This window comes from Geotrypetes seraphini, chromosome 14 (assembly GCF_902459505.1).
Source record: "Geotrypetes seraphini chromosome 14, aGeoSer1.1, whole genome shotgun sequence".
NCBI lineage: Eukaryota > Metazoa > Chordata > Amphibia > Gymnophiona > Dermophiidae > Geotrypetes > Geotrypetes seraphini.
Window position 1 is genome coordinate 3,054,202 of NC_047097.1, and position 16,828 is coordinate 3,071,029.

Here is a 16,828-nt window from a genome sequence, read left to right on the forward strand (position 1 = left end):
GGTGTGATCCCAAGGGAAGAGACCCTATCCGGAGCCCTCTGAAGGTGCATTGGCTAAGCACAGACATGTGGTTGCCGCAGAGCACAGGATGACCTGAAGAAATTTCCTCTGGGGTTCTTGAGACCCCCAGTACCAGGTTTCATCCTGCATTTTGTGAGCCTTATGCGGAATGCCCATTTGAACTGCTGAGGGTCCAAGGTATCTGTGTTAAGCATGACACAGGTTGTGGTGCAGGAGATTGCCCTTTGTCATGTGCCATGACCAGACGAGGACACAGTTGGACCAGGATGTTCAGTCTGACTTAGGCTGGGAGAATAGAGAGTTAAATTCCATTCCATTATCCCAGCTCTGGCAGACTCTGGTTCTCTGTATGAGAATAGCAGTCAAGAAGCAGCTGTTTAAAGCCTTTGTGCATTCTGGCTTTATTTCTACCTAGCTGCGAGAATTGAAATTAGAAGTTCCTCCAGCCCCCTCATCGCAGTATTCAATTATGAGTGGCTCAATTACTCTGTCCATGTTTTTTTCCTCCCATCTGGCAATCAGAAAGCTGGTCACAGACCACTGTGAGTCTCCAGAAGGGTCCCTGCAAGTGGTTAAGACTATGTCCAAGGCTTACCCTATGGCTCCAGATTTCAAACAACTGTTTGTTCAGCTGAAGGTGGATTCACTGGTGGCGCAGGTCATGTGGCGCAGATCACCAAACAAACCTCCTTGCCTAGTGAAGGAGATGTGATATTAAGATATAAAGGATACTCAGGACCGTAAAGTGGACGTGGTCTTTGAGAATTTGAAGCTTTGGCCCTAGGGATTAAGGCGGCAGCCACAGCTTCCTTTGTGGCACGTACTTGCAACACCTGACTTCTTCCAAGGCTAGGACTCGAGACAGATTAAAACCACCAAATTGTCCTATCTGGGGTGAACTATATAGCAGATGCTCTGTATGACATCAGTCATGAGCAAAGTATCAGCCTATGGTATTTCCACCTGATGGATGCTCTGGATCAGACGGTGGTCAGGAGATTCAACTTTTAAAGCTACATGGAGCATACTTCTCTTTCAGAGGCAGATGCTATTTGGCAAGGGTCTGGATGACCTGATGGCCAGTGTTATGGACTGTCGCCCTAAGGCCTTGCCAGCCAGACAGCAGACCCCGTACGGCTTGGGATCTGGAACATGAGAATTCTTGAGGCTCTCAAAGATTCCATCCTTATGCGTAAGAGGCCAAGTGATGCAGAGGTCCTTTCAGGGGTCATGGCAGAGGTTTAGCAGGTGCGGGAGACAGCAAGCCTCTGGCTCTCGCCCCTCTCCAGCCTCAAAGAATAAGCTGAGAGTAAAGAAAATAGTGGGAGTGGAAAATGTGCAGACTAACTTTCTTAGTCGACAGACGCTCAATCTGGGGGAATGGTCACTGTCCCCCCAGGTGTTCAACTCCATTGTTCGGTGGTGGGGACATCCACAGATGGAACTGATGGCCTCGGCAGAAAACACAAAGGCGGTTCACTTTTACAGCTGAAGATACGAGCACACAAGCGTGGGGAACCATGGCCGGAGAATGGGCTCTTGTACGTGTTTCTCCCATGACCCATGCTAGGTCAAGTCATTCGCAGGATTATGAGTCATCTGAGGCTGGTAGTCCTAGTGGTGCCTGATTTGGCCCCGCAGACTGTAGTATACTGACCTAGTTCGCTTCCAGAGGAATGAAGGCCTCAATACTGCCGGTCTAAGTGGATCTTCTCACCCTATAGAGAATCTGGAACACTTTAGGCTTACAAAAGGCTCTTGAGCAGGCTGCCTGATGAGCAAAGGTTACTTGGACGTAGTCATCGCCACTCTACTTCTAAGAAGGCATCAACGGTGGCAGCCTATGTACTGGTATGCTGTAGATGATATTCAGCCCTTACGAGCTCCAATTTTTGGTAGACCTGGACTTTTTGCAAGAGGGACTTCAAAAGGGTCTGTTGGTTAGATCCCTGAAAGTTCAGATAGCAGGCCTTTCCTCTTTCCAAGCTTTGGGGGAACGAAGCTCTCTGGCCTCTCATCCAGATTTTAGCCTGGTTAAAGGGGTTCTTCGGTTGCGCCCTTTGGGGTGTCTCCCATTCCCTTCCTGGGCTCTTATTGCATGGTCCCAGTAGAGCTCTATATGAGCCATTATAGGAGGTTTCCCTTCTGGGTCTTACAGTCAAGACAGTGTTTCTGGTGGCGATTATGTCAGCAAGACGAGTCTCCGAGTTACAAGTTCTGTCCTGTAGGGAGTCGTTCCTTAAGATTAAGGAAGCATGACTTTCCTTACGCACGGTTCTGTCCTTACCCTTCTGTCAGTCAGGAAGTCTGTTTGCCCACTTTTCACCCTACAGGGTATAAGAAAAAGGATAAAGCATTGCATTTGCTGGATTTTGAGTGCTTCTCCAGTACCTTGAAATTTTCCAATGAGTTTCGTGTATTAGATCATCTTTTTGTTCTGACCAGTTATGCTAAGAAAGGGAGGTCAGGATCTAAGGCCTCAGTTCTGTATATGAGTTCTGTAAAATAGTGCTGGTTGCACATGGTTTTGGTATCGGTTTGATCAGTTACTTGAATGTTATAATAGATATGTTTTGTTACAGAGCAGAGCAGAATTATAGTGTTAGAGATTTTTCCCTGTTTCTGTCCTTCCAGTTATCTATCATTAGAGAGCTCCTTGATTGCTTTTGTATAAACTGAAGGGGCAGGAGCAGCTGCCTGGAAAGGAGGTGGAGTTCAAAAATAATTGACAGCATTCTGCAAGCAACTTGCGGGTTCAGATGTATAACTCGATGGTTCAGGACTACGACATCCACAAAAATGAAGATTATTGCGGTAAGAACATAATCTTTCTAATTTTTTGTAAAAGTGCAAGCATGTAGTGTGACTTTGGGGCCCTTTACACTCTGCATATATAAAGTTGTCCAACCTTAATTGAGGTGGGGGACAGCTCAGATTCTGCTGTTCTAAGCCCTTTAAAAAAAACTATATAATTGTGATAGATTTAAAAAAAATTTTGTTTAATGGAACAAGATTAACCAATTTTTGCATTAAACAGAGCAATGTAACACTTAAATGCAGATAATTGTTAAAGCACAGAAAAAGTTGATTCTGAGTAATATACTGGATAAATATATAAGTGGAATGACATTACCTACAGTATCTTGGTCACTATTTTGGAAAATTACTTGAGAGAGCACTTCAGATTTTGCTAAGCGTTAAAACTTGAGAAAAGTAAAGCCTAGCCATGTAAGATTTGAGCTTTCCTTCACCCCTCACCTAATCAGCACGATTACCTCTCCCTAATGTGTTCTGGGCAAAAGCAAAGCATTAGTGCTTTCTGTAGTAACAAAATGCTTTTTTTTAAGGTGAGTGTTATGAATGTTGTTTTTGCAGTAATTTTACCTCTAATACTTGATCACAGTGCTTTGATTTGATCTCAGGGGTTGTTTGCAAACCAAAATGTGACCTGTGTTAGCAAAGCATTTTAGAAAAAAATGCTTTTGTTTCCACTTTATGTGTTTAGTCAATCAGTCTTCACAAACTTCTGTTGGAAAGGGCCTGTAAGTAAATGATTCCAAGTGCTTCTTGAAGCAGCAGCAAACTGGTGTACTTGTATTATAGAAACAAATGTATTTGATATTTTCTTACATTTTAGCTATGCTAAATTGTGTAAATATATATACAACTTCAGGTAAGACCATAGGAAACTTGATGCATGATGAAATTATGCACCAAGTATATCACTTTGCTTAGTAGCAGTCTTTGCTATATTTATATAAAAAAGGATTTTATAAAAGGATTTAGTGACCGAATATTTCTTTCTAAGAAATTCTAGTTTTATGTATAATTTGTGGTCTTACACATAGCTTAAGTTCAAAATTTGCAGCAGTATTATGTGGTTTGGTAGCTCCATTTTGTCATTCGCTTGTTAACTTTTCCAAATGCTAAGCATAGATTTTATCTTGCAGTCTGGTTACTGGAGATTTAAATGTGATATATCTTGGCAGCATTTAAATCACTTAATTTATGTTTGTTTTTCTTGAAACTTGATAATATGCATCTTTCTGTAGGCTGGATGATTAGAATAAATGGTATGTTCTGCCTATATAAAGATTTTTGATGAAGGGCTACAGGTTTTTCTTGTAAGTGATTAATTTGTTTTGTTTTCCTTTCAATTATACAATAATCAGAAAAACAGGATATCAGTTTTACAGTGCTGGGACAGAATCTGTCTAGTCTATATTCTGCAGAGGAAGTAGACTTTTTAATGCCTATTGAAAGATTTGTATGGTGTAATCTCTGCTGTAGTTCCCTAACTCTCAGAAAAAGAATTAAAGTATGTTATTGACACAAAGTTAGTGCTATGTTTCACTGTTTTTCCTTACAGTAGTAGAATTTATGCCCTTAACATGCTTTCCAAATATTTTCTAATTTGAGACAATAGTATATCATCTCCTCCATTATCCTGTAATCAGCAGATGAAACGTGAGAATAGTTTACCTGCTTTGCTGACATTTTGGGACTTTCATTAACCGAAAGCTCCTCACTGCCACAAAACCTAACCAGGGAAATCTTAGCTAGCTTGGCTGCGACTGATTTGAAAGATATTACAAAAACACTTTTTGTATGTTCTTGGGTTTGTTTGTTTGTTTTTTGGGGGGGGTTGTCAATATACAAATTAAAGTTGATCAGTGTGCTCAGTCTTTATTGTTTTTAGTATAACCCAGAATGTTTTTCTTTTCTCTGGTCCGTTCTACAAACAAATACCTTGAGCTTACAAAAAGCATTTTTAGAGAATGAAAGTGCTAAGACTATTTAGAACTATGAAAAGTTTTATCTTTCAATGTTCTTCCATTTTTGGGTAGTCACATTTAACCAGACTGTTGCTTTTTGACTTGTGTGTTGTCTTCCAACCCTGAATATGCTATCTGCTCAGTTGAATTCCACTTCACTGTACTTAACAGAGGTTGTACTTTCTCTGGATTTGCTCATATTTTGCACTTCTTATATAGGACCCCTACTGGCAGAACTTACCATTTTTTCTTATCCTTGGTTTTCACTGAATACATCTGTTAAATGATTGCAGTGCTTTCCTATGGCCTTACTGTGGTTTTTCTGCAAATTACATTTTTACTGGGGACCACAATTTATTTTCATGCAATATATAATGCTAAATGCTTAAGCTTTTTCACAGTAATTCTACTGTGTATGTGTGTTAAGCACATTTTATTTTGTCTCCAGAAGCTTAACAAAAGAAGCTTCTTTGGATAAAGTTTACTAGTCATGTGGTTAATGTGTAACATATTCATTGTGTACTTTGTGTAAAAATAAAATAATAATTCCATGTAAACTTTTTTTACAGTATGCGTCTGAAATAAACATTACATAATAAAAGTATTCTAAGTTTGTTTTTTGTAGGGATGGAGATCTGATAAGGTCTGATCCAGGGCATCAGAACAAAGGCAGGGTCAGCACACAGGCGGTTCTGAACACAGGCCAGGTCGGCACACTGACCTAGGCCTTGTGTGTGGATCTAGGCCTGTATGAAATATATAAACAATGTATTGCCTTGGTCTAATCCTCACTGTAAATGCATTATAACCTTGTAGAGCATTAGCTAAGTCATTAATGGAACTATGATTCTCAATAAAAGGGAGAGAGACCATCCATTTAGGTCGCCTCATCCCACTCTGAGCCTTGTGTGTGCAGCATCATTCCTACAGTTTTTAGTCCTGTATTTTATGTTTTATTGTCAACTAGTAGTGTGGAGTGATGAGAAATGCAGGGACCTTTTGCTTTATGAAGCTGCTTGCAAGATGACTTATCTACTGTTTCAAATTTATTTAAGCTTGATATACCACTTTAAATACCAAAGCGGTGAACATTGTACACAATTTAATAAAAAAAATTAAAATATTACTAACGGGAAAAGACAACAAAAAATACATCAAATAAGTAATACCTACAAAAGGGAAATGAATGAGATACATTTCATAAAAATAAAAGGAGGGAGGATGGGAAAAACAAAAGGGAGAGGGGAATTATCCGAAATATGCCCATTGTCTTAAGTCTCATATGTTTAGTCCTAGTTATAAATCTCATAAACATCTTTAAAAAGAAAAGTTTTGAGACTTGATTTAAACTTACTAGGGATTCTCCTGTCTCAGACCCAAAGGAAGAGCATTCCACAAAGTAGGTGCAACCACTGAATAAATAGTCTTGCGTGTAGTATCGAAATAATTGCTGAACTGAGGGGACTGCTAGAAGATGCTGCTGTGATGAACATCTTTATAAGCTGGATCTTTTCTGTTAGGATCATCCAGTCTGATATATTCTGACAAAATATATTCAGAATTTGAGCCATAGTGAAAGTGTGTTTTCTAAAAGGTACAATTTGAGTTTCCAGTTGCACTATAAATTGTGTTAATTCTAGTCAAAATGAAAAATAAGTATTTTCAAAATAGAAGGGAAGTGTACTAAACCAGTGGTCCCCAACCCTGTCCTGGAGGACCACCAGGCCAATCGGGTTTTCAGGCAAGCCCTAATGAATATATATGAGAAATATAATGGAAGTAACAGGCATGCAAATTTGCTCCATGCATATTCATTAGGGCTATCCTGAAAACCCGACTGGCCTGGTGGTCCTCCAGGACAGGGTTGCGGACCACTGTACTAAACTATACTAACATCATTGTAGCTGTGTATACAAACAGCTGATGGCATGTAAATAAGGTTGATGCTGTGTGTGTACTTATAGATGATATCAAATAGCAGCTTTGCAGATGTGCTAATGCAAAAACAGAGCTAAATGCACTAAAAAGTCGTTATAGGCCGTTTTTGTTTTTGTTGGGGGGGAGCCAATTTCTAAACGGCGATCGATCAAACAGCTTCCCATGCAAATGAGTTTGCGGAGGACAGCTGTATCGCTCATTTAAAAACTGGCTCTCACACATGCATAGAGTCTGACTGGAGGATGCCCAAACAACTGAGCGGCAGGGAAGCCCCAAAGCAGTCTCCTGCTACTCAGCTGTTCAGGGTTGGGTTTTCGTTTTATTTTGTGTTTAATGGCATAAATGTTGTGCATGTGTTACACAAGCACAATATCTGCCCCATAAAAAAAGGTAAGTTGTCTCCCTTCTCCCCCACCCCCGCCCGACGACTCTCAGAAGAAAAATAGAGGCAGGATGGATGCCCACTCACTCCTGCCGCCCATGAACCCTACCACCAAACTGCCCCCCCCCCAATCCTTAAAAATAAAAAAATCATGAGGAAAGCCCACTCCCTCCTGCTACCGGTGAACCTCACACACACACACACACACACTGAACTGATCCCCCTCCCTGAAGGATGCCTACTCTCTCCTACCTCAGCCTCCAGCTCCCATACACCACCCGATCCATCCCCATACCTCTGAATGAAGATGACAGCAGGAGGGATGCCCAGTCTCTCCTGCCTGCTCCAAAATGGTGGGGCTTCCCCTTCCTGGTGCCTTCTGGGATGCACAGGGAGGAGCCTAAGGCCCTGATTGGCTCAGATGCCTAAGGCCCTGCAAATTTCAACTGGGATTCTATGAGGCTTATAAGATATCAGAAGTTACTTTGCATTTTCGGTTAAGAATGAATAGGTAATAAAAATGTTTTGGGTGTCACTGGGTAAAAAGAGACATTTTTAGTGCTTTCCTGAACTGGTAGTGTGAAGGGATCCTACCACCACATTGTGGCATGCTATTCCAGGCCTTGGGTTTTTGGAATTCAAAGGTGAATAGTTTCTTCCAACGAATTTGTAGAGGAGATGGAAAGGTCAGTTTATGCTGCTGTGGTGTTCTTGAATTGTTGAAGGAATATGTTGTCTTAATATCAAATATTAGTCCCTGAGAGTTTTCTCCATATATGGCCTTGTAGACCATACAAGAAGTCTTAAATGGTGCTCTTTATTTCATTGTTAACCAGCATAGTTCTTACAACAGCATTGGTTTACTTGAAAGATTAGTCTGGCTACAGTGTTCTGAAGCAGTTATAATCGTTTGAATTCCTTCTCTTTGATACCGGAATATAGAGAATTGCAATAGTCCAGATAGGGGAGTAGGACAGCCTGTGCAACAATCCTGAAACTATTCTGGCTTAAAAATTATTTTAGCACCACTTAAGCTGACAATTTATCAAAGAAATGCAAAACTTGTTTTAAAAAGAAAGGATATATTTTATCTTGTCCTTCTACAATCTTGGAAGAATGAATCAAAAGAGCTCTCTCTCTCTCTCTCTATGAAGATTTTCTCTGGAAAGCTGTCAGTTTATTACAGACACAAACTAACTTCTCTTCTCCAAAAGCCAGGCGGGGGTCAAATAGTTGACCTGCCTCCCATCTTGAGCCTCCTGTCCAGTCAAGGACCGGATAATTTCCACAGCAACCTCCCCTAGACTTGCTAAAGGTTTAAACCTCATAAAATATCTATAAGTTTTTAGTAGAATATCACACACATAATCATACATTTAATCATTCATTCTTCTTTGGGATCCCAAACCATTGATACATTCATATTTCACATATTCAATAAAATTAACGCACATAAAACAGATTTTTAACATACAGACTTCCTCTCCACTCTGCCAGTAATGGAATGCAAGATCATACAGTGTTTCCCCCAAAATAACACTTTTATATTAATTTTGGGCCCAAAAAAGGCACTAGGTCTTATTTTCGGTGAGGCTTATTTTTTTCCATATACAATGATCATCTCTCCCTTCCTCTCCTCCACCCCAATTCTTCCTATTTTCTTTCTCCCCCCCCCCACAACTGCAGCATCTTTCCTCCCCTCTCACCCATCCCCTTGTGTAGTATCTTTCTATCCCTCCTTCCCCCCTGTACAGCAGAACCCTTGCAGCTTCTATCCCTCCTTTTTTCCCCATCCATTGTGCAGTATCTTTTTATCCCTTCCACACACTCCCCTCCTACCAGATGAGAGATGGGGGAGGAGTGTTGCAGGATGAGGGTTGGAGAGCTGGGAGAAAAGGGAGCAGCACTTTGAAGAGTGTGGGAGACGGGAGGGCAGAAAGACATCATTGCCAGATGAGGGGTGATGGGATCAAGGGGGGAAGGTTGGAAGCAGTGTTGCCAGAAGAGGGATGGGGGTGCTGGGAGGAAAAGGAGCAGGGAGATGGGGTGGGGAGCAATGTTGCCAGATGACGGGTGGGGGAGGTGAGAGGAAGGGAAGCAGCACTTTGAAGAGTGTGGGAGCCGAGGGGGAGCAATGCTATCGGATAAAGAGTGGGAGAGGGAGGGAGTACTGCTATATGGGGGGGGGGGGGCAGAGGGAGCTAGGGGAGCCAGCGCCACCCAGCCTGTCTCCCTCACCTGTGGTGCCAAGATGTTGTTGAGCGGGTGGTTCAGCTCCTGGAACAGCGTCCTGGCAGAGACGGAGCGGCCGAGCGAAGCGCACCAGTGGCTCAGCGCTGCGCTGCTGTTCGCCACCTCTTCGAGCCGCTGCCAACAGGTGGGGTCCTGGTCATGCAGCTCCAGTGCCTCCGGAAGTTCGGTCCAGTTGTTGCTCGCTCACACACAGTGCCGGGAGCAAAGGAAACAGCGCAACCAGCAGCACCACCATCGGGGGGAGGGGGAAAGAAGCACTGCTGCTGCCGCCGGCAACTAGAGCTTATTTTTTTGAGGTAGGGCTTACATTAAGATTTACCCTGAAAATCATGCTAGGGCTTATTTTCGGTAGGTATTATTTTCGGGAAAACAAGGTATATATTCATTATGAGAAGCCTAGAAGCTAATGTCAGTCTCCTGGGCATAGCAGTTTAAACAAAAAATACAGAAGAAAGTGCGGGAACTTGAAATTTGCTTTAAGCTAAACAAACGAAAAGAGAGAGCACTGTGATACTTTTAAATATTTCCCTAAGTTCTCCTTAACACAATTATATATTATTATTATTCCTATGATTTTCTTACTATTCCCTTTTTTCCTCTCTTTATATAATTTCCTGATCTTTTGTTAATTATCCTTATAAGATTTTAGTCATGTTTGCTTACATAAATATACACACAGTGTCTGTGAAAGGGTCTTTATTATGCCCTGGTATGTGTGCTATGCATGCAAAACAGTGCCATCTCGGTACCAAATGTATCCTAAGTTTTTGCATTAGCACATCTGCAAAAATAATTGATAGTATCCATAAGTATACACACAGGATCTACCTAAGCCAGGGGTGTCCAATGTCGGTCCTCGAGGGCCGCAGTCCAGTCGGGTTTTCAGGATTTCCCCAATGAATATGCATGAGATCTATTTGCATGCACTGCTTTCAATGCATATTCATTGGGGAAATCCTGAAAACCCGACTGGATTGCGGCCCTCGAGGACCGACATTGGACACCCCTGACCTAAGCAATATATACCTTTTCCTCCCACCTTAGCTTTGTTCTCTGGCCCACTGGCCTTGTATAACTTTGCATCCTAGTCTGTTTGCGATCCTATGGCAGTAATGCTTTTTAACTTTTCAGTGATCTAGAGATGGGAATAAATAGAGAGATAATTAAATTTGCTGATGGCTCAGTTAAAATCGCAAGAGGATTGTGAAAATTGCAAGAGGACCTTAGGAGATTAGGCATCAAAATGGCAGATGATGTTTAATGTGAGCAAGTGTAAAGTAATGCAGGTGGGACAGAGGAACCCGAACTATAGCTATATTATGCAGGGTTCCATCTAATGTACCTGGGCCAATGGGTGGGATTAAGTGACTTGCCCAAGGTTACAAGGAGCAGCGTGGGTTTGAACCTACAACCCCAGGCTGCTGAGGCTGTAGTTTTAACCACTGTACCACACACTCCCACCACATTAATCTGTGTTTTATTTAATGACAAGAACAGTGAGGGTTTTTCCTCCTTTAAATACATTTTTATTTTTGTTGGGGGGGGGGGGGGATGAGAGATTTTTGTTGCAGTTATAGTGCCCTAATGCTCGAGAACCGATCAGAGTAGATGCAGAGGGGCCAGGGCTACCAGATGTCTGGGAAAACCTAGACATGTCCTCCTTTTTTTTTTTTTTTTTATAGATATATAAAGGACTGTCTGGCTGCCCTGCTGGTTTTTTAAAAATGGGGGAGCCTATCCGGGTTTAGCCAGCTCTCCCGATTCCTCCACCTGCATTGAATCTTTGGGTAGATGTTGGCAGCAGCAATGAGAAGAGCTTGCTGCTATGTGCTTGCCCTGGAAGCCACTTCTCTGCAGCAATGTGCTGTTTTCCCTTAGGTGGGACTTGCTGGGAAATGGCTTTGTGGGCAGGTCATAGCAGCAGCCTCACCTCATTGCTGCTACCCTAATATTCAATGTAGCAGCCTGGGCATAGGTAGGTGTTGGAGGTGGAAAGAGAGAGGGACACAGCTAGAGAAAAGCACCTTGGTGGGGGGGGGACGGACAATATGGGGGGTTGAAGGAGAGAAAGAGAAGCACTCATTGCTAGGGGGTAGAGAGAGAGATGCTACCATGGGGAATAGAGGGAGAGAGAGAGGCAGATGATGAGCTGGGAACAGATTGAGAAACGTGGCTCTGGGCAGGGGACAGGGGTGAAAAGAGACCAAGTTTATTTGATATACTTAAATGGCATAACATCTATGCAGTTTACATATAAAACTAATAATTAAATAATATATGAGAAGGTAGAACTACAATGTCACTAGTCAAGGCAAGAAAATAAAGAATTAAAAGCTGGTTTGTGCTCACTGTTTCAGATTGCTCTCCACTAGTCTCCTTATTTCATTTTTTTAAAGTATTGAGCCTGGGATGTGTGTTACTGGAGAAAGAGTAAAGAAAGAAGAGCTGGATGTGGGTAGAATATGGGGAAGGGATAGAAAAATAGTCTTGGTGGAAAGGTAAGGAAGGAGAGAGGGATGGAGCTGGGACTAAAAGGGTGAGGTGAGAGGCAGTGGAGCGTAAATGAGGGTTAAAAGGATATAGGGCTAGATTCACTAAGGGCATGGATTGGATCCGTGTCCGGGGGGCTGAGTCATGAATCGCCCTCATGCAAATGAGGGTGATCGGAATCACGCCCCCAACCGCCTGCCTGGCTCGCTCTATAGCGATCCCAATGCATGTGCAGACCCTCCGTGCCTGGCAGCACTAAATTTTTATTTTTTTAAACTTTTTTTGTGAGCCTGTGGTTTTAACCCGTGGGCTAAAACCATGGGCTTGCACAGCAAGGAAGGGCAGGAGATTCGGGGCAGAGAACAAGAGATTTGAAGCAGGGTGCAGGAGAATAGCGGTTTCAGGGCAGAGAGCAGGAGATTCAGGGCACAGCAGGGGGGCAGAACAGAGGAGATTCGGGGCACAGCAGGGTGCAGGAGAATTGCTGCTTGAGTTGGAGCAGAGAGCAGGCTATGCAGTCGGAAACCACTGAATGACTGGTCCCCAGCAATCGCTTGTTTGCCGAGCCCAATTGGTGTTGCTTTTTTTTTTTTAAGTGAATCGCTGCCTACCTACATTTAAATGCCATTCCCCCTCATTTGCATGCGCAGATTGAAGGATGATGGGGACAGAGGTTAGTGAATCGGGTCGGAGGGAAATCGGGTCACTAAGTGGTCGGCACTTGGGCCCATAGATTGCAATCGACCAGTAGATCGCAAAGCCAACGCAAGTTGAAAATGTTGCCTTTGTGATCTTTTTCTCCCTCCTGCTTCCCTGAGCCAGGCCTGGCGTGTACAAGCGCTGGACTCACAAGACTTCACCTCCGACGTCAATTCTGGGACAGCCAAATGCTGCCTTGCTTGCCTGGCACTTCCTCCCCAGTGTTAGAATTGACATTGGAGGTGAAGTCATGTGGGCCCTGCGAAGCAGTAAAGAGAAATTGGCGTGGTGGCTTGGGGGAGGGGTGTAGGGAAAGAATCAGGGAAGTGGAGAAATTGGCACGATGGTTTGGGGGGGGGGGGCAGGAGGAGAGAGAAAGAAAGGGGGCAGGGGAGAGAGAAAGAAAGAAATATTGGCTTTACAGAAGGAAGTGCAACCAGAGACTCGTGAAATCACCAGACAAAAAGATAGGAAAAATGATTTTATTTTTCAATTTAGTGATCAAAATGTGTCCGTTATGAGCATTTATATCTGCTGTCTATATTTGCACTATGGCCCCCTTTTACTAAACCGTGATAGTGGTTTTTAGTGCAGGAAACCTATGCGCATTGGGAGCTGCAAGGGGCATTCAGTACCACTCCCTGCGCTAAAAACCGCTATCGCAGTTTAGTAAAAGGGAAGGGGGTATATTTGTCTATTTTTGTAGAGTTGTTACAGAAGTGAAATTGCTTATTTTTAAGTCATCTGTCTTGACCTCTGAACAAAACCCAGAATATAAACGATAATTAACATTTTCTCTGCATACTGTGATGCTTTGTGTTTTCTAAATTTTATTGTTGATAGATCATTTTGACTTGGTCATTTTAAAAGTAGCTCGCAAGCCAAAAAAGTGTGGGCACCCTTGCCATAGACTAATGAGAAGGGGACTAAGGAAATTAAGGGGAGAGTTGCCAAGGTGGTAAGTTACCTGCTATCCTTATGGCGACTAGAAGAAGAAAGCCAGAAGAAATGGATGTAGCAGAGGAAAGGAAAGATAACAGGAAGACTGAGGGAATGGGACAAGAGAATCAGTTTATTCTTACACCTTGTTCTCTTGTTTCCAACTTCCGTTTCCGGGTGGCTAGCTATAATCATTACATTGTTAAAGGAAGAGCGATCACCAACCACAGCATTCTGAACCACAGGGTAGAAAAATAGTAGGCGGTGAAAAGCCCCAGAATGAGGCTTGGAACGCACCCAGTGGTTGAATAATGAATACCGTCAAAAATCCACCAACGCCAAAATTTTCCCTGCCCTTAGCCTTCAAACCTAGCCCCATTGACGGGCAACACTGCTGCGGCGATCCCACGGTCCAGCAGAGGGCAGTGAGAGCTCGGACAGGTAGCCCAGTAGCAGGATCGTCTACTCTTTGCACAGCCCCCGTCCAATTTACGCGACACAGGAAGGGAAAGGTGCAGGAGCGTTATTCCTTCCGGTTTGTCGCTGGGGGGGGGGGTGGGCGCGGAGGGCAGTGGAACTTGTTCTGATTTTGGTTGCGGATGCTGAGGTGGCTCAGGCCCTACTGCCCAGTCTCTCGAGGTGGCCGCCATGACGGCCGTGGTGTTTTTTGGCTGCACCTTCATCGCCTTCGGTCCGGCGCTGTCCCTCTATATCTTCACCATCGCTACAGATGCGCTTAAGATCATTTTCCTCATAGTTGGGTGAGCGAAGACGCCCCTGTCTGCAGGTGTCTTTGTCAGCCCTGGTAGTTTCCGTGGGATGAGGCTCCGTTATCTTTGCTGCTCCCTCGCTCCCCTCCTAGCAACATCTCTGGGACTTGGCTCCCCTATCTGTCAATGGACTTCCAGGTGCCCTGCCCCCGTGATGTCAGCTATTTTCTGTGCTTTCTCCCATTTGACTTTAAAGTAGAGTTATAAGTCAACAGTTATAAGTCGTAATGTAGACCAGGGATTGGCGACTTTTTTTCTTTTTTTACAGAGAGGGCCACAAAAAAATGTCACAACGTTAGGTAGTGTTGGAACCAGAGCTACAAAGAATTCAAAAGACCTTCAGGAATAAATATAAAAATGTAGCTAAAATTGCTGGAAACAAACCGCTAGAAAATGTGACGAAATATTCGTTAAATACAATATTTAAAATGTGCAAAAAAAAAATCTGGTTAATGATGTTTTCTTTGTGTACTTGCCATGGTGTCATGGACCATGTAAAATTCAATGGTGGGCTGTAGGTTATCCTGTGATACAATGTATTTTTCCTCTTAGGTGCTGGACACCTTTTTCTCTCTCAGATTAACTCATATTATTCCTTTGTATGTGGTCTGCATTGTGCTTTTCAGAGCTTTCTTCTGGCTAGTGTCTCTGTTGCTGTCTTCCTTGGTCTGGTTTATCGCAGTACACATCTGGACTGATGTCAACACACAGAAGAGGTTTCTCATTTTTGGAGTGATGTTTTCTGTCTTGCTTCAAGAAACTTTTCGATTTGCTTATTACAGACTTCTAAAGTAAGTTGGAATATTTTGGTTGTTAAACTTACCATAAAAAGGTTTATTTATTTACACAACTTACAGTTTGAACTTCCATATCTAATAACTGAGATTTAGTCATTCCACTTCTAAGTGGAGAGAGAACCAAAAACTTTTGGTAGATCTTATCTCTTTTATGAGGGGTGCTGAAAAGTTCTCACCCAATGAAGAAGAGAATGAGATTATGGTTCAATCAATAATCTGGAACAATGTCAAAACATAGAATTTCTGCAAATTGGCACTTAATGAAATAACACTCTTTTCAGCTACTGTGACAAAATAACATGCAGAATTTAGGAAGTTGGTTGTTTTGACTGAGAACATTCAGCACCCCCTCATTCATAGCTCTATTTTTCTCCATCACCTTCTGTTTTCAGCAGTAGTGAGTGGAGATGTCCAGGCAGCCAGAAGACTTTGAGGTATTGCTGAATAGTTGTGAGCCACAGCTCAGGCTAGTTCAGTGCATGTAGCAGAGTAGTGACCATTTTCATTTGATCTGCAGGGTCATATTAATTGTGCTTGAGCTGTTTTTGTTGTGTAGATAGTGGAGTTTATTTTTCTGCCATCTCACACAGCCTGTGTATAAGCACAGCCTGTAAAAGAGTATGATTGTTGTGGCTATTTGGGTCTTCCTGCATCTAAGTGTAACTAACACTTCAGCCATTGTGCTGTGGCCTTGGCCCAGTGGCTGAAACATTGTTTCCACTTACTCAGATGCAGAAAAACCTGGACAACTGCACCAATCCTGATGCTAGCAACGGAAGTCTAAGAGAATATGTAAAAGAGTAATTGTTACCACTGTTAGAGTTGGACTTGGAGAATGATACGGTGACTGTTACCCGCAGCTAGCCCGCCAAAATGGGGAGGAAAAAAACCTGGTCGCCGTAGGTACAAGGACAAGGCTATTCACCGCCCCGTGGAGTGGTGAATGGCCTTGTCCCCATAGTTAAGTGAGGGAACGCATGCAAAATATTTACCACCCCTTGCGATTGCGCAGTCCAGCAGCTCCTTCCCTCATTAGGATCGCCGCGATCCAGACATCTCCCTCCCTTCCCCTTACCTTCGCTGGCGATTTTAATTTTTTTGTCTCCAAGCAGCACTAGTCTTTAAACAAGTCGCATGTGACTGCCTGAAACTTCTCCTCTGATGCAACCAGAAACAGGAAGTTGAATCAGAGGATGATGTCATCAGTGACGCAGCACAGAGAAGGCCACAAAGCAGCCTGTTTAGAGTGCTGCCGACGCTGCTGTTTGGAGGGAGGTATGTCGGTCTCGCGATGGGAGGGTCAGCAGAGTTCTTCTGCGCAGGGGGGATAGGAGGGAGGGATAGAAGCTGTGCAAAGGTTCTGCTGCATGGGGATGGGAGGGAGGGATAGAAGCTGTGCAAAGGTTCTGCACGGAGGATGGGAGGGAGAGATAGAAAGATGCTGTGCAAGGGTTTTGCTGAATGGGGGGATGAGAGGGAGGGATAGAAAGATGCTGCACATGCGGGGGAGAGAAAGGAAAGAGGAAGAATTGGGGTGGTGTAGAGGAAGGGAGAGATGGATCATTATACATGATAAAAATAAGACATCCCTCGAAAATAAGCCCTAGTGCATTTTATGGACCCAAAATTAATACGAGACAGTGTCTTATTTTCGGGGAAACACGGTACATGAATTTCTGGTTTTAGGGGATGAAACTTTGCATGGCTTAGTGCCATAAGTTAGGGTAACTACTTGCCAAGTTTCATTAAAATTGAAGATGGTAA

General features: G+C 43.2%; 1 protein-coding gene across 3 annotated transcripts in view; it reads left to right on the forward strand.

Moving 5' to 3' along the window:
- The first annotated feature begins 14,044 nt into the window (after positions 1 to 14,044).
- APH1B (aph-1 homolog B, gamma-secretase subunit) overlaps positions 14,045 to 16,828 on the forward strand; it is a 41,415-nt gene continuing 38,631 nt past the window's right edge. For 2 of the 3 annotated variants that reach the window (XR_004536979.1, XM_033920545.1), the window contains exons 1-2: positions 14,045 to 14,258; positions 14,894 to 15,058. Coding sequence is in view for 2 of the 3 variants with exons in the window: in XM_033920545.1 (XP_033776436.1) it covers positions 14,146 to 14,258; positions 14,894 to 15,058 (278 nt within the window). In the remaining variant the exon portion in view is untranslated. The other variant, XM_033920546.1, reaches the window with a different exon arrangement.